The 21,284-nt window shown below is 41.8% G+C and overlaps 1 protein-coding gene across 2 annotated transcripts in view; it reads right to left on the bottom strand.

Annotated features, from left to right (window-relative positions):
* Positions 1-10,259, bottom strand: part of CRKL (CRK like proto-oncogene, adaptor protein) — a 37,425-nt gene extending 27,166 nt beyond the window's left edge. The window contains exon 1 of one of the 2 annotated variants that reach the window (XM_058692898.1): positions 9,386-10,259. In XM_058692898.1, coding sequence (XP_058548881.1) covers positions 9,386-9,696 — 311 coding nt within the window. In that variant the 5' untranslated portion in view covers positions 9,697-10,259. The remainder of the gene's footprint in view (positions 1-9,385) is intronic. The other variant, XM_058692897.1, reaches the window with a different exon arrangement.
* Positions 10,260-21,284: the final 11,025 nt, after the last annotated feature.

The following is a 21,284-nucleotide window of genomic DNA, read 5'->3' as shown; positions in this document are numbered from 1 at the left end:
CAACAGACTGAGCCACCCGGGCGCCCCCCAAACTTGTTTCTTTTTTAACGTAAATGACTTGCTTAATATAGTATGTGGACTACTGAATTAACAGTAATCAATATACTACACAACGGTGATTAGGAGACAGCAGGAGTAGCTGCAGGAGCAGCAACAGTAATAGAGCTGACATTTATTACCTATGCCAGGCACTATCTGCAGTCTATATAAACTTTAAATTATTTAATCCTCTCGTCAATTCTGTGAGTATCCCCATTTTACAGATGAGGAAGCCAATGCCAACTCAGGGTTAGATTTGTACTCAGGCAGTCTTGTTCTAGAGTCCTCACTCATAACCTCTAAGCTAGTCAGCCTCAGGAACAAACCCTGCATCTTTTGAGTGTACGGGAATCAATGTCGGATTGTATGTGAAACATGCACGACAGTTCCTGGCTGTTACTGAACATCCAATTAGCTCCCCACCCCCACCCTCTTTAAGGTACACCATGCTCCCATTTCACAGGCTACAGACAATCTGTGAAGTCTGGGTGGTACTACATAAATCTCATATACCTTTACTAAAAACACAATCAGTTCCAAATCAGACCCCCTCCAAGGGTATTTTCATTGTCTGTGTACTTAAAAGTTAAAAGCAGTTAGTTCTACAACACAAATTGTGAGGACACTAGTATAGCTTCAGTGGGGATTAACATTAATCAAATTCATCTACGTAGGTATCCACTGGACTTACTATGTACTAAGAACTTGAGAGACAAACAATGTATTAAAACCAAGTTCTTGCTCTTAAAAGACTGCCAATTTAATATAGGCAGAGACTAGAAGGCAACCAAAGCACAACGTGTGATTACTGTGGGTCATGACAGTAGTTGATAGGGTCAAGGAGTATTCAAAGGAAAGAGTGAGTTCTGTTAGGGGGCAGAACAAGCAAGGAGTTGATGAACGAATAAAAGCTGAAGACTAGCTCCCTTTGAAGTTGAAAGATTTTGTTGAAGACAGGCTTACATATTTTGGTTCTGTATCAGAAAAAGACTAGAGGCCCAAGAGTTCAAACACTCCCTTCCCCAGCCTCTCCACACCTCACGGGGCACGCTGCTCATTCCTTTAAGTACAGCCCAGGAGCTTTGCTGGCAAGGCCCTTGACGTTGAGGAATTTCTGTAAACCGTTGGTACATGTTTAAGGCTTTGCAGGCTATACATATGGCCTATGTCGTATATTCTTTTTTAATACAACTTTTGGAAAATACAATAACCATTCTTAGCTTCAGTACACTATACAAAAACTGAGTCTGGCCTAGGGACCTACAAACTATGGCCTCTGTGCCATTCAGTCTACTGTATTTTTTTAAAATAAATGAGACAAACTCATTCTTTTAAGTATTGTGTATGACTACTTTTGTGCTCTAAGGGCATAGTTGAGAAACTGTGACAGAAACTATATGGCCTACAAAGCTTAAAATATTTTGGGTGCGTGGGTGGCTCAGTCGGCTGAGCGCCCAACTTCAGCTCGGGTCATGATCTCACGGTTTGTGGGTTCGAGCCCCGCGTTGGGCTCTGTGCTGACAGCTCAGAGCCTGGAGCCTGCTTCGGATTCTGTGTCTTCCTCTCTCTCTCTGCCCCTCCCCTGCTCACACTCTGTCAATCTCTCTCTCAAAAAATAAACATTAGGGGCGCCTGGGTGGCTCAGTCGGTTAAGCATCCGACTTCGGCTCAGGTCATGATCTCACAGTCCGTGAGTTCGAGCCCCACGTCGGGCTTGTGCTGACAGCTCAGAGCCTGGAGCCCATTTCAGATTCTGTGTCTCCCTCTCTCTCTGCCCCTCCCCTGTTCATGCTCTCTCTCTGTCTCAAAAATAAACAAACATTAAAAAAAATTTTTTTAAATAATAAAAACATAAACATTAAAATAAAAATTAAAAAGCTTAAAATATTTACTATCTGGCCCCTTAAAGTTTGCTGATTCTTTGTCTAGACTACTTGGTTAAAAGAGCAGAGAGTGTTTTCATCTTTTAATACTTCTCTGGCGAGGGGGATACATGCAAATCTGACAGAGATGGAAGATAGTTTCTACTTTCTCCACCATTATTATCGCTATAGTGACCATGGGGCTCGTCTCCTGATTCAGCACATGCACAGATCTTAAATTAGACACCAAACCAATCTCCCAGCCATGTGCCTAACATAAATTCAAAGTCTTCCACCCCACATCCTCAAACTCATATATTCATCAAAATTTCCTGCAAATTACACATTAGTTCCACTGTAGACATGAAACCATGATGACAGGACAGCTTATCTTGCCCTTTCTATTAGGCCCCACAGCCTAAACATAACATAAAATTGGAACAATTCACTGTTTCTCAATCATTTTGATTTATTCCTTGATCAAAACTGTAAAAGAGCAGCTGTCAACTCTTCTTTAAATTTTATATGTAAAGAGTTTCCCAATCCCATTCAAACACACTTAGACCCATGCTTCTCCCTGACTTATATAGCCTATAGCTTATTGAATAAGGCGGCCCTGGATGACTAACTGGAAATTGCCTCTTCTTATCTAATGTCAACGAACCCCCTCTCCTTTAGATTAAAAGCATCTCAGCTTCATGTATAAAGCACAGATAAAACATTTTTTTTAAGCCTGAGTGTTAATAACTTCTAAGGTTAAAATTTCTTTCTTCATGCAAAAGCAATACAACTTCTGGGAGGAGAGTTTCAAAGGTACTGGTAATCTAGTTTTTTAAAGGAGTCACACGGGGGCACCTGGGTGGCTCAGTTGGTAAAGCATCTGACTTTGGCTCAGGTCACAATCTCAGTCTCAGATTTCAAGCCCCACAATGAGCTCTGTGCTGACAGCTCAGAGCCTGGGGCTGCTTCGGATTCTGTGTCTCCCCCTCTCTCTGCCCCTCCCCGCTCACACTCTGTCTCTCAAAAAAATAAACGTTAAAAAAATATTAAAGGAGTCAATCAAATGGGTTTTGAAGATTTTTCTTACTATATACATGTACATATTCTCTTTTATGTACAGAAATATTTCATAGTAAAAAGTTGGAAAAGCAAAACAAAATAGGTAAGAAAAACAATTCTAAGAAGACTGGCTAAGAACGTCTCTAGCGAAACAAGCACTGAATACTGAGAACCTCACCCTTCCACCCCTAGACATTCACAGCATCATTTATAGCTCTCTATGCCTGTGGCTGCCTCTCCACTCCCTTCCACAGCTCCTCTTCTGTTCACTCTGTGGATTCCCTAAGTTTAGACTCCCAAATCTACATTTAGCCCCCAATTCTCTTCTCAATAACAAGCCCATCAGATTGCTAAACCTGGCTTCCAGTACACATCTCAAAAAGATTCTCCCTGCTGAAAACAATCATCCCCCCTCACCCTGATCAATTCTCTTCTATTCTCTCAATTAAAGACACCACTGAATCATTCTTGAAGTCATACCTCTTCCCTCACCTTCTACATGCAATTGCCCAGCAACAACTGTTAGTTTCCACTTTATAGTCCCAAAGGTCTTAGAGTTCAGCTTTTCACAATCCCTTCTCCTGTAACAGGCCTTCATTAGTTCCACATCCTAGACTCTCTCCCTACCCAGTCTCACACCAGAGCAGTTTCTAAAAAGTAAAACTGGCCATGGCAATTCTCTTCTCTCTGCACCTCCCCCGCTCATGCTTGTGTGCTCTCTCGCTCTCTCTCTCAAGAATAAACAAACATTAAAAACAAAAAACCCAAAACAACTTTATTTTATTTTTTAAGTAGGCTCCATGCCCAATGTGGGGATTGAACTCATGACCTTGAGATTGAGAGTCGGATGCTCTACTGAGTCACCCAGCCATCAAAAACTTTAGATAGCTCCCACTGTTAAATTTATTCACAAAGCATAGGAGGCCTTTTACACTTTAGTATTTATTCTTCCTTCCTATCTCACTGCCCATCACTCATATTAATTACAACTGTGCCTTTCCCTAGCAGGCACTGCCACCACCTCTTCTCTTCTTCTCACCTCTTCTTTCAAGCCTTCTCTGACCCCCCAGTTGATCATCCTTGCTTTTAAGTTCCCATGGTATTCTATTTTAACTTGTTCAATATACTGAGCTTCTTAAGGGCTAAAACCATGATTTACTCCCATTATATGCCTTGAGTCTAGTAGTGGGTTTTGGTATAGAGTAGGCTTCAATACAGCGAAATTCCTGCTAATAAAAATAAAATGCCAAAGACATAGAGAAGCATTTCCCATTACTGTCCCTATTCTTTTTTTTTTTTTTTTTTCTGAAAACACAAAAACTTCAGCACTCCAATTCCCTATATCTGGTTTAATTCTGTTATACAAAGAAATCCTGTATGCCACTTGGTTTGCTCTCCAAGCCTCTTCAGTTCACCACTGTTCCACTCATGCTCTCGGACGTCATTCCAGACTAGTTGCCACATGCCTAGTGGCTCCACCTTATGTGGTATGATCTTAGCTCAGACTCTAAAATAATCTGAACTCCACTAATTAGCACTGTCCCCTTTTACTTATCAGGAAAAACTAAAATATTTTAGCCTGAAGGAAACCTAGAAATAATCTAGTCCAACTCTTCAAGTCAAAAGAAAAATTCTATCTTAGGTTAAAAAAACAAATCTCTGTATTTGAGTCTTAAGTAAGAGAAAAAAATCACAAATCAAATGCCTACCAGTACTTTACATGTCACAACTCTTAACCGGGCAAACTTCCATTCCCAGCATAATGACAATGTTCTTGTATCTCATCTGAATCAAATTTAGAGGAGTTAACTACTGGTAAGAAGAAAACCAAAGGTTTATTCATGGTGCCAAATTCTATGCTAATCAAAATTACTGGTAATCTTTCTCCCCCAATCCTAATTATAAAAGTCCAGATTTTAGATCCCTCAAATATTTGGAACAGGGGATGTGGGAGGAGGTGTGACCATGATGCCCATGGCATCCTCTGGTCCATGCAAGGCTTGGCTTCTGTTTCACAGGTGGGAGGGCCCTCCTCTGGGCACTCAGACTAGGCTGGGCATCCTTTTCCAGCTACTCTATCATATTAGATAGCATGGAAATTGCCTTTAAAAAATCCCAGTACCAGTAATCTTCTCAAGAATTTGGCAGGGATTATTTTGATTCAATGTTAGTTCTATGTTACCAAATACATGTAACATGCAATGTCTGTTGAGAAAATCAAATATTTTCTCTAAGGGTCAACTTGCCTCAATTAAAAAACTTTACTTTTCATGATTTTTCTCCTAGCCTTCATATAGCTATATAAGCTAAGAACTGGAGATTTTATAAGCAAAGTAAGCTATACAAAGCACAGTTTCTAAACCACAGGAAAACATATTTCATATCTAAACAATCCACTCAGGAATCTTTTGAAACATTCTGTTGTTAAACTGGAAATCACCTCCATTAAATTAAGAAGCACTAGCACTTACCTGAATACTAACTATAACTTAATGAACAGAATCTTAAAAATGTTTATACTCAAATAAGTTGGAGGTGAAAACCACCAAAGGTTTTGTTCACCAACTGTAATATAAAAAGTACACTCACATGCTGAAAGAGAATCCTTTAAGGTCACTCAAAATCAACAAAAGCCATCTGACAAGACATAACACCTTTTGGAGGTTTTTTTCTTAAATTAAAAACAAAATTTAATTTAAAACCCACCACAGGAATACCACAAATACAAAAAGGAATTAATAAGATAAACTGAGAAGATACAAAGTTACTAATGTATCAAGTCATTTTGGTTTCTTCTTTCTCTTTCCTCATCATTCCCCACTCCCCTCCCATCAGCAACTCAATCTTAACTCCAAAACAGGCACCTCCAAGCCATAGCTCAAGTCAGTCTGTATGAACTATAACACCTATATGTTATCAGCCATGAACATTTTGCACCTGAATAGCAGTGACAACCCCAGAGGACTCCCCTGCTTCAAATTCCTTCCACAGGACCCACTGTGCTTTAATTAAAATCCAATTTCCTTATCTTGATCATTATATCTCATAACTCTTATTGGACCCCCTTATTTAAGCACCATACTCCCGGGGCGCCTGGGTGGCTCAGTCAGTTTTGAGAGTCCCTCTTGGATTTTGGCTAACATCATGATCCTAGGGTCGTGGGATGGAGCCCTGTGTCGGGCTCAGCATGGAGTCTGCCTAAGATTCTCTCTCTCCCCCTCAGTTCCTCTCCCCAGTTTGAGCTCTCTAAAACAAAATAAAACAAAACAACAAAACTCTCACCACTACCAACCTACTATCTTTTTCACCTCTGGACTTTGTGTAAGCTCTTCCCTATGACTGGAAGGTTCTTCCCCTTCTCTTAATCCAAGCCTTCCCAAGGCTTGCCTCTTCTCTACCCTTAGTTAACATCATGTTTCTCTGACCACACTACATCAGGTAGGTCTCTTCTATTATATTCTCTCTGCCCAGCTGCATTTCCTTCATAGCATTTATTAATCTTGTATTTTATTTATTTTCCTAATTTTTAGTTGGTCTCTTCCACTAAAATATAAGTTCTATTATGGAAAAATATGTCTGCCATCCATTGTTCTCAACTTCTATCACTGACATATAATGCTCATAAACATTTGAAAATACAAAACTAAATGTTAAGGAACATTCCAATAAAAAAGATCAGACTAGGAAACAAGCACCAGTCCTCAAATTCTGAGGAAGTCATACTGTTATAATTTTTCACTAAGCAAAATTAAAAAGCTAAGGGGCATGAAACTTTGGCCTTAAAAGCTCAATTCTGACGCCTAAATAACTAAACCACTTAATTTATCTTGTTTGGATGTGAAGAGGCATTTTTAAAAAATGTTTACTTTTTAAAGAGAAAGAGAGAGAAGGCTCACGCGTGGGTCAGGGCCACAGACAGGGGGACACAGGATCCGAAGCAGGCTCCATGCTGACAACAGGGCTCGAACCCACTAACCACAAGATCATGACCTGAGCCGAAGTCAGATGCTCAACCATCTGAACCACCTGGGCGGCCCTGGGTGTGAAGAGGCATTAAACTGACTTGCTTTTGGTCAAGGCTTTACAGGATACCTCTAGTTTTTTCTGAAGGTTGAAAACATATTAAACCAAATCGGCGAATTTCAAGCTTGAAGGACAGTCCAAAGATTAAGAAAGTAAATCCAGTCAGGATCTAATCCAACCAGCATTGTGATCACCCTCTGATCACAATGAAAAACAAGAAACTAAATTACAGCAACATGCCTGGGGCAGAGAGCAAAAAGAGGGAGAAGGGAAAAACAATTAAAGCTGCAGTGTAAGCGGGAGGGCTTATTATTTGAGGGGCCTAGAACAGCAGTTAAGATTTCAATACGCGAGGAGTGGGGGTTAGGCAATCAAGGGAAGAGCCAATAGCCCCAGTTGGCTAGTGGGGCTGCACTAAAGGAAGAACGGGTAGGGGAGAGGGAGGAGGACAGGCAACAAAAACATAAAGTTATGTCTGGTATCTGGGAAGACACATGTATGAAAAATGCGGAGTTGTTTTTGTTGGTAATGGGAAGCCACTGCAGCATACTCCCTTTTCTCTCTAGGAGGGAATTCAACCATTTACTCACACTTTCTCAAACAGCTGTATTAATAGTATCTGTCACCTCAAAGCAAGCACAGTGCCTTTCACATAACACGGCTTAATAAATGCCTGAAATTAATGACATAATTCACCTCCATGAGTTGGAGAATTCACTTAAACATATTAAAAATCTCATTACAGTTGGTTCTAATATTCTCTCCAACCCCTTAGATCAGAATTATACTATGCTCAAAGTTGACTCTAATTGCCAGCATCTTTGGGGACCTGGAGATTTCACTAATCAGATTCTTGGTGCCTAGGTCTTTATTATACACTATTTGATTTATAATCACTTTCTCCCAGTTTTTAAAGTCCATTTGGTTCAGCAGTTAATCTTACAGTCATGATACCGTCATGGCTTTGTTTCTTCTCTATCTTATTCCACAGAAGCAACACTTACGCATGCAGTGGGGGTTCCTTAATTATTATAGCTTTTAATGGTTAAAGCTCAGAGCAACATCTTGCCAGCGAATCTATAAAATCAGAAACATTTCATTCCAAAAAACCAGTATCAGCACCCTATCCCTTTTAAACAGATGTTCAAAAAGCAAAATGGGCAGTAAAATACCTTTTATTAAAATAAAAATTCTAGGCAATTTCTTCAGTTCAAATTTGGCATAATTTAAATAAAAGTGAGAAAATACTAAAGACAAATTAAAGCAAGTAATCAAATAAAACAATGCACTTTACTTGAAAAGGAGGATGCTTGATGCTCGGAGTCACTTTGGGGGCCTAACTTTATTTATTTATTTTGGGGGGGGGCAGGGGAGAGGCAGAGAGAGAGGGAGAGCGGATCCTTAGCAGGCTGGGTGCTGTGAGAGCAGAACCCGATGCAGGGCTTTGAACTCACAAACCGTGAGATCATGACCTAAAGCTGAAGTTGGTGGCTTAAAAACTGAGCCAGCCAGGAGCCCTTGGGTGCTTAACTTTAATATTAAATCATTAGACTCAGAAATATCCAAAAAGCATATCTGAAACTAAACTTGCATAGAATTAAGAAAGTGTTGCTCTAAATTTGTCCTTTAGTAAGTAACATTATAACCTTATCCCTCCTTAGAATTTAACCAGATTGATTTCTGACCTATTAATGATCCAGCTTGGGAGTAAACTATAAAATAAAAACTTAAAAATATGTCTTAGATGAAGCCAATACACCTTATTTTAAAATTTCTGTAATTATAAAACAAAAGGTGTCTGGCATTAATTCAAACCTGGCACCAAGTTATCAATATATAGTTCTGATGTTTCACAGTTAAAGGTTTTGTTTCTGAACGCTCAAGCATTTTCATTTGTCGATTGTTCCAAAGGCTGCAGTCCAAGAGTTCTAAAACTGGAGCAGGGAGTTGCAAGAACCTTGAGTAGTGTGCAAAATTGAGTGTACGGACATTTTTAGGGAGGGGGGAAAGTCACGACTACTTTGAGATTTTCAAATAAGTCTGTGGTCCAAAAAAGGTTTAAAAACAACAATAAAACATTCTGCTATAGTAGAATAAGCCAATAGATAATATGACAAAGGGCAAAAAAAAAGCGTGCATTTTAACTATGCAAACCACCGTTAAACATGTTTAAAACGCATCCCCGCATTCAGTGACCCAGATCCTGACACTAGCCTTCCGTTCAGAATGCCTTCTGGAAAATAACTGGGTTCAGAATGGGGTGAAACGGGTTCAATAGCCCCTCGCCGCACCCCCCTCCCCCAACTCTTCGATAGATCCCAAGCGGACAAGCCCCTGCCATTCTCGACTCTCCTCCGCGGTCGGAGTGGGCTGTGCGCCTGAGGACGCGGGCGCTCGCATACCTGGGCGCGGGCTCGATTAGGGTGGTGGTGTCCAGGTAGTGGATCTTGTAGAACTCCAGCAGGGCCGGCAAGTGGTCAAATTCCTGGTCCCCAATCTTAAAACGGCGGTTGGGCAGAGAGTTGATGATGTAGTGGGAGACCCGCGAGTTCTCGGACACGGACAGCACATAATCCCCAGGGCAGGTGGAGGAGTCGCGAACTAGGAACATACCGTGGCGCTGGCCCTGGAGCCGGGTCTGCGCCTCCTGGCGAGACACCGGCCCCATGTACCAGGCGGAGCGGTCTGAGGAGTCGAACCTGGCGGAGGACATGGTGTCGAGCCGGGGCTCTGCGACGAGTCGGGGCGGCGGCTGCTCTCTACTGTTCTGGACGCCTCTGCCCGACAGACGGCTTTGCGGCCAAGGAAGGGCCTCTTGGCACACCTCGAGGCGCGCTTAGAGGGCCGAGCCACCTTCCTCTCGGCTCCGGGCCCGCAGCATCCTCCGCCGCCGCCCGCCTGCTCCGGGGCCGCCTTACGGAGGGAGCCGGCCCGGGGAATGCGGAGCAGAGCCCGAGGTCGGGGCGGGCGAAGCCGAGCCGCAGCGGAGGCCGCCCCGGGGTTCTCGGGCTGCCCGGAGTACCGGGGTGCCTCCAATCACTCCTGGCCTGGAACGCGCCGACTCCGCGCCCCCCCCCACGACTCTGCACCGAAACCCGCCGCCACGCAAAGAACCGGACTCCTAAAAGCGTCGCGCCTCCGGGGCGGCTTTGCCGAGCCCGTTCCCAAGAGCCACAGCAACAAAATGGCGGACGCAGGACAAGCGGCCGGCCACCTCCCCCTCAGCTCAGCGCACTCTCTCTGCGCACGCGCGGGCTCCGGCTCCCAGCTGCCGCCTGGGCCCTCCCCTTGTCGTCGCCCGGCGCCGCCAATCAGGAGCACGGTCGTGACGGTCGGGGCGTGCGCCACTCGCGGCCGCTCCCGCGTTCCGGGTGGAGGCGGGGGAGGCGGGGGAGGTGGGGGAGGCGGTGGTGGTGGCGGCCACTCCCTTCTTCCTGGGCTGCGGTGCGCCGCCGGGGGCGCTGCCGCGGCCGGCTCTCCCCGCGCTGGCAGGAAAACAGCTGGAGACTAGAGGGAGCGGCATTTCGAAAACCTGCTCTGGGAACAAAGCATTAACGTACACGCCGAATCTCTGGCCATGGAGGCGTGGCACTGAGGTGACCTGGCCGGCCTAGGGGCTCAGGGGGACCCGCCCTGAGGGATACCGATGGGCGGACAGGCCCAATGGGTCGAAGTGGTTCTGGAAGGAGATGACCGCGGGGGCTGAGGTGACCAGCAGACAGGGACGAGGTGGCCTCGACCCGAAGTGGCCCTATAGGTTAAGGGACTCAGAGTGGCCAGGAGACTCGACAGGCAGCATTGGGGGGTTGTGGAGGTTATATCGAAAGGAGTAAACGGTCTAGGAAGTCCACAGTCTGGTGCAGTCTGGCCATCATTAATTAGCGCTTGATTGATACAAGTGAAACGCAAACGCCTCCGGGCGTGGCCTGAAGACCTCATCTGCTCTGGATTCTGCAGCTTCTCTGAATCTCCCAGTCCTTGGCTGACCCTACTCCCGCCAGGACCTCCTAGCCTGTTTCCCCGCCCCGCCCTAGAATGAAATTTTAAGAGAACAGGGATCTTGTATGTCTTGTTCACTTATGGACCTAGCACAATGTCTGGACCTGAACTGATGCTCAAATATTTATTGAATGAATGACTGTTCAGAAAAACCACCAGGTTACTGGTGCCTGATTTATTGGTAGCACCATCCCTGGAACTGGACAGACAAGAAAGCATGTCCAAAAAGGGAGACGCAGGCAACACAAACCCATACTTAGATCCCTTTGTCAATGGAATTTCATTTTGGCTGTTTGCATCCAAGTTGATCATATACTGGATTCTAGGGTGATAGGTGATATCTATCTTAGAGTAAGCTAAAGGGGAAATGTCAAGGTCTAGTGCCTTTTGTGACATAGCATAAGCAGGTTTTCATCTTCCAAAAACTGTCATGACTCAGGTACAATTTGAATAGCACAAAATTTGAAGATGACTGTTGGGATTCAAATCTTGCTCCATTGACTAGCTGGGTGACCTTGGACCAATTACTTAATCATTCTATGCCTCATATATTTAACAAGCTAATACATGTAAAGTGCTTAGAATAGTGCCTGGCACATATTAAACATCATATAAGAGCTTTTAATTATTACTATTCAGCCTCTATCTGGGCTTCTGCCTCCATAGCCTAAAGGTGTGCAGATCTTTCAATGGGTGGATGAGGGTAGGGAGAAAACTCTCCGTTTGATTTTCTAGCTACCTTTTCTTACCAGATTTTACCACTTCATCATCAGCCACTCTTTGCCCAGCCTTTATTTGGATTCTACCCTTACTTTGAAACTGACCTTTGGAAATCATCACTGATCTCCACTGAACCTAGCATTTTCTTTGATCTACCTGGCCCTATGTGTCTATACTGAAAATCTGTGGAAAGAATCCCTTTTTTTTTTTAATTTTATTTTTTTTAAGCTTCTGAGCCACCAATACAATTTTTCTTTCTCTTTAATATACTTGTTTGTTTTTTGTTTTGTTTTTTAACTCAGAACCCTGAGATCAAGACCCAAGCTGAGATCAAGAGTCAGATACTTAACCTACTGAGCCACTCACGTGCCCCTCTTGGTCTTTTTTGATAGCACTTTTGTCTCCAGCCTCTGTGTGTAGAAGCTCAGTGCTTAATCGCTCTACAGCCTCTCCTTTGGTAGGCTAATAATGAAGGCTTTAGGAATCACCTGTTTATTGGTGACACGGAAGCATGTATATTCTAAAAGTAGAACAGAATCTGACCACACCCTGTAATTTCTATGCAAACTCTATGATCACAACCTAAATTCTTATCACTTTCCGTTGTGATTGTTTATAAACATCTCTCTGGTCCTAATCAGAATGTCTTGAAGGCCTCCTTTACTATTATTTTTTGTATTCCCAGTGCCCAACACAGTGCCCAGCACATAATATATACTTAAAATAAATGGTTTTTGAATGTAGGTGGATAACGATGAGAAGAAGCCAGAGCAAAGAAGATTTATTGTAGTAAAGGTAAGTTGATTTTTGTCACTATTTCCTGTTAATTAACATAATAAATGTATTTAAAATAGGTCTTTGGACCTGAGGTTTATTTAACCCTATATCTACCCTTATGTTTTATCTTCTGTTTGGATTAAATTGTGCCTCTCAGCTTCCCCTTTTCTGTCAATAGCCATCAGTGTTTTCCTAATGTGCAGACTCAAATCTGAGTCATTTTGTACTTAACTAAATAACTCAAAAATACCTAATTTATATAGTGTTTTCCAATTCACAAAACTTTGCATAATACATTGTTTTACTCACTCCAACCAAAGTCCCATGAAATCCTTTTTTACAGATGATCCAGAAGCTCAGAGAGGTTAAGTGACTTGCTGACATAAGTTATTATAAATTATATAATTTGCAAGAGGCAGAGCTGGCACTCCTGAGCCAGGTCTCCTGACTCAGAGTCAGTCTCACTTTATTGTTACACAACTGCCTATAATTTAGTCCATTTTCTTTGTTTTGCTGATCAGGAAACTGAGGTCTTCCAATGTAAATTTTAACACCAGGAAGGAATATTAATCTTATAATACAGAGGAGTGGTTGGACTTGTCCCTCTTTTTGGATTTCAGATAGTACCATCATTCAGCTGCCAAAGTGCCATGATCCCCTCTTGAAAAATTTATATTACAGATGGATCAAAATGCCTCTCCTTTTGCTTCAAAATAGTCCCCTGGGGGATGGAGTATGGACCGGATAAAGGTAGAAATAAGAATGCCCTTGTGTTGGTAACTGTTGAAGCTAGGTAACAAGACGTGTGTTTGGGGCAGGATGGGAATGGTGAATTATAGTATATTCTATTTTTTTATACGTTTGGAATTTTTCATAATAAATTTTTAAAAGTGCTTTACTTTCCCTTAGTACAGCTGAGACAAGCTTTAAAACAAATTCCAGGGGCACCTGGGTGGCTCAGTCGGTTGAGTGTCTGACTTCAGCTCAGGTCATGATCTCGTGGTTTGTGGGTTCGGAGCCCCGTGTTGGGCTCTGTGCTGACAGCTCAGAGCCTGGAGCCTGCTTCAGATTTTGTGTCTCCCTCTCTCTCTGCCCCTCCCCTGCTCATGCTTTGTCTCTCTCTCTCTCTCTCAAAAACAAAATGAAAACATAAAAAAAATTTTTTTAATTCCAAAAAATGTTTCTAGATGCTAAGATATAACAAAATGGAAGTGAATGGAGAAGCAACAAGGAAGCATTAAGAAAAAAAAGGGAGAGGTTGCTGTAACATAAAGATTTGTGATTCTGCCTGAGCTTGCTCATTCCCAGGGTTTCCAGATGGCATTATACTTAGATTTTTCTTCTAAGATAATTACAATCTAGTCTCAAAGGACTGACAAAGCTTTTCAAGTACCTTGTCCAGATCCCTTACTTCCTAGCCCTGAGGCTGCCTCTGTGCAAAGGGCACAATCTTGGGACAACCTACTGTTGACTTTGTTCTCCCCTATCTGGGCAGGTCCAATCCTGATAATGGTTAAAGCCAGGTAGTCTTCCTATGTTGCTGCCTTACTGAGGACATGAGAAGAGCAAGGGTCTGTCCCTTCTCCTGCCCTTGATTCTTTTCTATCAATGATTCTGAGAGAAGAAGAAGCTTGACCATGTAGGTATGCATACTTGATATATTTACTTCACTGACTTGATAAGGTCAGCAGTTCTCAGATGCTTTCTCCACAAGGATTGGTTGACCTGTTGAATATCTACTGCATTTCTTAACCTAATTTTTTGAGATATTTTCCTCCTATGCAATAAATTTTCTCTTATCAGTTGTTCTCAGTCACTATTCCCCCATGTTTTACATATATATACATATATACATATACATATGTATATATGTATATGTATATATATATATATATATTTTTTTTTTTTTTTGAGAGACAGCACAAGTAGGGGAGAAGGGCAGAGGGGGAGAGGGAGAGGGAGAGAGAGAGAGAGAGAGAGAGAGAATGAGAATCTTAAGCAGGCTCCACACTCAGCATGAAGCCCAACAGGGCTCAATCCCATGACCCTGGGATCATGACTTGAGCCAAAATCAAGAGTTGGACACTCAACTGACCGAGCCACCCAGGCAGCCCTACATGTATTTCTAAGTTTATCTCCCTAAAACAAAAAAAGGAGCTTATTAATGATTTGCTTTTTTCCCCCTCCTATTACTTTCCTACTACAATACTAATAATGTTCATATCCCCCTCACAATTTTCCATACCAAGCTATTTAAAATATCAACGTAATAATCACTTCTTTCACGGGGTGATATCTTTGAACTAGACTTAGTTGCCATATCCAGAAGCTCTATTGGCCACTATAGAAAGCACTGGCCTGACCTTATTCTAGTGTGGTTTTTTTTTTTTTTTAAGTTTTCTTTTCCTTTTCTTTTCTTTTTTTTTTTTTGTAATCTCTACACCCAGCATGGGGCTCGAACTCATAACCTTAGATCAAGGGTCACACGCTCTTCTGACTGAGCCAGCCAGGTGCCATTTTCTAGTGCTTGCAAGTGTGGTCATGTTCTCCTTGCCATTTTCTAACATAGTTATAATTGCTGTGTCACCTCTCTTATATAAGTCCACCTTCTTGTCATTTAGCCACTTGTGGGCTGGAAGGCAAATTTTCTTGTTTCCCCTGGATTTTAGAGCATTCTGGAATGCCATTAGTAAAATTCTGAGCAGGATGATCCTTTCACTAGAGGGCACTGATTCCCTTTCACATTTAGCTCAAAGAAACCAATTGTACTCAATTCTTTACACTGGGGGTATGTCACCAAATTTTTTCATGAATGGTCAGATAGTAAATATTTTAGGCTTTGCAGGCGAAGAGGAAAGGCAATATTATGTAGGTACTTGTGTAACAAGAGGAAAAAAATTTCCCACAAATGTTTTAAGTGAAATTCAAAATATGATAGCAATTGAGTATAACTTCTTTATACTCCAGGTATGCTAATGAGAAGAATGGAATTCTTTTGTTTGGGATAATATTTTGCTTAATTAGGCTCAAATTTAGTGTTCCCTATCATCAAATATTCAGCTATAAATGCTGATTTGTAATGATACTACATGTTTCATCTTTGAAAATGTCTCCATCCAGATGGTACTGCCAGTACTGGTGTTGGTCCATGAGCATGATTTTAATTGAGCATATTTATTGTTGGAAGACATATATAGGATTCTGTTAGATTCTTCTGATGTGTGTCGTTTACCTTCTTGTTAGTTACAGATTAGTCATTTCCATTTGAAGGTTAGGTGGAAGCTCCTCTGTTGCACAATGAAATGGATTTTGAAATATGGAAATTTCCACTGCACTTGACATCAAGGTCTGGCGATATTGCTTCTTCTAATTTTTGACATTACAGGAAGTATATAAAGCTGTTTTACATTATTTGTGATTCAAAACATTATTGTCAAAATGACTTTGTTACAGTACACATTTCACATATAAGCACTGCTTTGCTCTGTAATTTTAGGTTGAATTCATTGAGAAACACTATCAAGCCTGTAGCAAAAGCTAATTTCCAATTCTTCAGTAATGATGGTTTGGAATAGTTCTCTGTTCTGAAAAATTTCAATCTAGGCTCTAAGCTGAAAAAAAATTGCAGTAAAATGTTACCACTGCTAAGCCATCAAAATGCTGTGTAGTAGGGCAAGTCAGGATGTTCAGCTTCTATCTTTGACAAAACTTCATAGACCTGATGATGGTTAGGTACAAAAGCCTGCCCCTCAGGCCTACACTTCAAAATAAGCAGGTGAGCTGTTTTTACTTTATTTTATTTATTTATTTTTTTAAATGCTTATTTATTTATTTTGAGAGAGAGATCGTGAGTGGGGAAGGGGCAGAGAGTGAAGATCCCAAGCAGCCTCTGTGCTGTCAGTGCAGAGCCCCATGTGGGGTTTAGACTCATGAACCATAAGATCATGAGCCAAAATCAAGGGTTGGATGCTTAACCAACTGAGCCACTCAGGGCACCTGAGCGTCTTTCACTTTAAATATTGGCTGCATGGGCTGCCTCTGAGCCGGGAACTGGGGTAGGTAGGTCCAACCCCACAGGCCCTTTAAGAGCTATCTCTCAGACTGCTACAATCTTGTGAGTCTGGGGATGTGAGCTACACTGTTTTTCAAAGTTAGGTATTTTGGGGGCTTGTCTCTCAGGTGCAGGTCCTAAAAGTTGAGGTACCTGACATGAGGCTCCTCAGGGAAAAGCTGTGGGATTTGAGTTTTCTCCTAGTTGTGGCTTGCTGCACAGGAGTGGGGTTTATGGCAAAATTGTTTCTCAGCTTCTCCTACCTGCTTCAGTGTTTTCTTCTCATTTGCCTCAAGTGTAGTTGCCATTCAACCAGCCTTTAGGTTTTTTAAAGAGGAAATCGTTCCATATGTTGTTGTAGACTCAGTAAGTCTGTGGGAGGAGGCGAGTTCAGGATCTTCCTGTACCACCATCTTGAACCAGAACCTGTCTTGTTTTTAGTTGACTATTGATGATACTCCCGGTGTCTTCTAATTTTTGAGCAACTGTTCTCACTGAATGACTAAGAGTCTAAAATGAGTGTATTTTCTCTGGACATATTTCTTTGCCTGCTACAATGAAACACAATTTAATTAACATTAGTAAGCAGCTTTCTTTGGCTAACCAATGAGCCACTTGGAAACCTACTTTGCTTGCAACTTCATTTTCATTTGTTTTTGTGAAGAAATTCTGATGAGAAAACTCTCAAATTTTCTGACTGTTGTTTTCCTGTGAGTTGGGGACACTGTGATGACCACTTAGTGTAAGGTGATATACGTTAGCACAGATAGAGCATCACTGTATAATAAACCCAGTGTGTTGCCATGTAATTCATTAACAAAAATCTACCGTCCACTTTGCCCTAGAAATGTGATATTCAGAATTTGCCTTTCTTCTTTTCACAATGGATGTGCACAAGCAGTAAAAACATAAAATGCTGTGCTACAATGTCAACACATGGCATTTGGAACTGTTGAGCTATAATTGTATCATGGCAATTTGTAGGGCACAGAGCTGAGCAGAGTGCAAAGAGATAACAGTGCCATTTAATCTCTATCCCAACAATTCAACTCTGCCATTGTAGTAGGAAAGCAGCCATAAACAACATGTGGGTTTATCCCAATGGGTATGAGTATAGATTTATTTCAATAAAACTTTATGGACCCTGATATTTCAATTTCACCTAATTTTCATGTGTCATGAAATATCCTCCTTTTGATCCCCTCCCTGCCACCATTTAAAGATGTAAAACTATTCTTTGGCCAAAGGCCATACAAAAAGCCAGTGGGCTACATTCAGCCCATTGGACATTGTTTGCCATCTTCCATATTGAACGTGTGTGTCTTTGTCCTGTTCCCAGTGGGACCCAGGATTTTTTAGAATCCCTGCCACAACTTCTATAGGCCTACTCTCCCCTGAGAAAGGCCCCTCATTACAACCTCACACCCATGTTAAATAGAGTCAGTGTTTGTTTGCATCTTACTCTATCTCTATGTCTGGCCAGTGCCCTGTTTCATAGCATTCAGCCCTAGACAACCTGGTACATGATCCATGGTTACACCCCACAGCACTGTCAGCATTTATCCAGATGGAGTTCCTTCATCTAGGGACAGTATTCCACCCATAACGGGGTTTTGAGCCACCAGAGTTAGGTTCTAGGACATAGAGAAAAGACCAAAAACTACCCACACCCACAACACAAAAGCTGCAGTTGACCCTTGACCAACATAGGTTTGAACTGCAGAGGTCTGCTTATACACACATGGATCTTTGTCAAAAAATACAGTACAGTACTACAGAAAATGCATTTTCTCTTCCTTAATATTTCTTAAACAATTTTTTTTCATTTATTTATTTTTGAGAGACAGAGACAGAGTGTGAGTGGGAGAAGAGCAGAACGAGAGGGAGACACAGAATCCAAAGCAGCCTCCAGGGTCTAAGCTGTCAGCACAGAGCCCGATGTGGGGCTCGAACGCATAAGCTGTGAGATCATGACCTGAGCCAAGGTCGGACGCTCAACCGACTGAGCCACCCAGGCGCCCCTCTTCCTTAATATTTCTTAATAACATTTTCTTTAGCTTCCTTTGTTGCGAGAATACAGTATATAATACATATAACATACAAAATACATGTTAATTATGTGACTATAAGGCTTCTGGTCAACAGTAGCTATTAGCAGTTAAGTTTTCAGGGAGTCAAAAGTTACATGTGGATTTTTGCCTGCACAGGATTTTTAACTAACTCCCACATTGTTCAAGGGTAAACTGTGCCTCTCTGAGACTGAGACGGATGTAAAGCAGTGATTCTTAAATCTTGCTGAACATTTGTTCACCTGGGCAGCATAAAAACAAACAAGCAAAAAACAAAAAAACACAACACTCAGGCCCCATCTCAAGAGACTCATTTAATTGACCTGGAGAGACCTGAGTTATATTTAAAAAGACAAACAAACAGGTAATGCATCCATATGGTTCAAATGAAAAAAAAAAATTAGACACCTATACCATCTATCTTGGAGGCCCCTATAGTTTACTACTTTTATTTGCCTTTTGTGTATTACACAAGTGATTCATTATGCAAGTAAAGGAAACATTATATCCATGCTTCTGCATCTGGCTTTTAAAAAATTTAATAATATATCTTGGAAACATTTCCATTATCAGTGTGTAGAGGTGTTCTTTGTTTGTTTTTACATTTGCATAATATTCCACTGTGAAGATATACCATAGATTATTTAACCTATCTCTGTAGATGGATATTCAAATTATTCCCAAGTTCTTATTGTTATAAACAGTACCTCAGTGTATAACTTTGTATGCATATAATTTCATAAGTATGCAGGTGTTTTAGTTTGGGCTGCCATAATAAACTACCAAAGACTGAATGGCTTATATGTAAAAAATTATTTCTCACAGTTCTGGTGGCTGGGAGGTCCAAGATCAAGACATCCACAGATCCAGTGTCTGGTGAGAGCCCACTTCCTAGTTCCTGTGTCCTCACATGGCAGAAGGAAAGGGTGAGGGAACTCTCTGGGGTCTTTTTGATAAAGGCACTAATTCCATTCATAAGGGCTCCACCTTCATGACCTAGTCACCTCTCATAAGCCCACTTCCTAATACCATCACATTAAGGATTAGATTTCAGTATATGTATTTTGGGGGGCATTAAACATTCAATCTGCAATAGTAGGTATTTCTGTAGAATGAATTCCTAAAAGATCAAAGGATAAATGGTACATATGGTCAAATTTCCTTTCTTGAACATCATACCATTTTGTCCTTCAGCAGTAACATAGAAGAATGCCTCTCTCCCCACAGCCTCATTGACAGTGTGTTAGACTAGCCCGGACTCATGTAGTGACTTAACACAATAAAGGTTTATTTCTGACTTATAAGCAGACAGGGCAGTGTTCCTCTGTGCAGCAACTCAGCAATCCAGGCTGGTGGAAGCTCCACCATCCTGAAGGTACACCAAGTGGAACAAACACTTGACCTTCTCCCTCGGTAGTTGAATTTTAGAACTGGAGAGTCTCTTTCATTTAAGAACACCAGCTATTAAATGCTTCAGCCCAGAGGATGTATGTTAATTCTGTTTGCAGAATTATGAATCAGAATGAGTCACATGCCAAGCCTCAATGAAAGGGGACCAGGGAATTGAATCCCCATATCCTCAGAAGTAGAGGAGAAGTAGAAGAGAATATTGGTGAAATTGTATGTCCAATTTTTAAAACTTTATTAAAAAATTATTTAAAATTTAGTTTTATTTTTTTAATGTTTGTTTATTTTTGAGAGAAAGACAGAGAGAGACAGAGACAGAGCATGAGCAGGGGAGGGGCAGAGAGAGAAGCGAAGCAGGATTCAGGCTCTGAGCTTTTAACAGAGCCCAACGCAGGGCTCGAACTCACAAACCATGAGATCATGACCTGAGCCGAAGTCGAATGCTTAACCAACTGAGCACCCAGGTGCCCCTAAAATTTAGTTTTAACATACAGTCATTTAAGCATCTGACTCTTGCTTTGGGTTCAGGTCATGATCTCATGGTTCATGAGTTTGAACCCCACGTTGGGCTCTGCACTGATAGTGTGGAGGCTGCTTGGGATTCTCTGCCCTCCCCTGCTTTCTCTCCCTCTCTCTCAAAAATAAATAGGGGTGCCTGGGTGGCTCAGTCGGATAAGCGCCCAACTTCAGCTCAGGTCATGATCTTGCAGTTCATGAGTTTGAGCCCTGCTGTCAGCACAGAGCAAACTTCAGATCCTCTGTCCCCCTCACTCTCTGCCCCTCCCCCACTTGCACAAGAACTCTCTCTCTCTCAAAAAAAAAATAAACATATAAATAAATAAATACATAAATAAATAAATATTTTTTAAAAAGCCTCTTGTGGTTTGTTTCCCTCCCTCCTCTTCCCCTGCCCCCTCATATGTTCATCTGTTTTGTTTCTTAAATTCCACATGTGAGTGAAATTGTATGGTATTTGTCTTTCCCTGATTGACTTATTTTGCTTAGCATAAGACATAGCTCCACCCATGTTGTTACAAATGGCAAGCTTTCATTCTTTTTGATGGCTGAGTAATATTCCATTGTATATATATCCTACCTCTTCTTTTTTAAATTTTTTTTTTAACATTTTATTTATTTTTGAGACAGAGAGAGACAGAGCATGAACGGGGGAGGGGCAGAGAGAGAGGGAGACACAGAATCGGAAGCAGGCTCCAGGCTCCGAGCCATCAGCCCAGAGCCCAACACGGGGCTCGAACTCACGGACCACGAGATCGTGAC

Source organism: Neofelis nebulosa, chromosome 11, assembly GCF_028018385.1.
Source record: "Neofelis nebulosa isolate mNeoNeb1 chromosome 11, mNeoNeb1.pri, whole genome shotgun sequence".
Classification (NCBI taxonomy): Eukaryota; Metazoa; Chordata; class Mammalia; order Carnivora; family Felidae; genus Neofelis; species Neofelis nebulosa.
The sequence above is the reverse complement of the archived record's forward strand: the minus strand, read 5'-3'. Positions and strand labels throughout refer to the sequence as shown.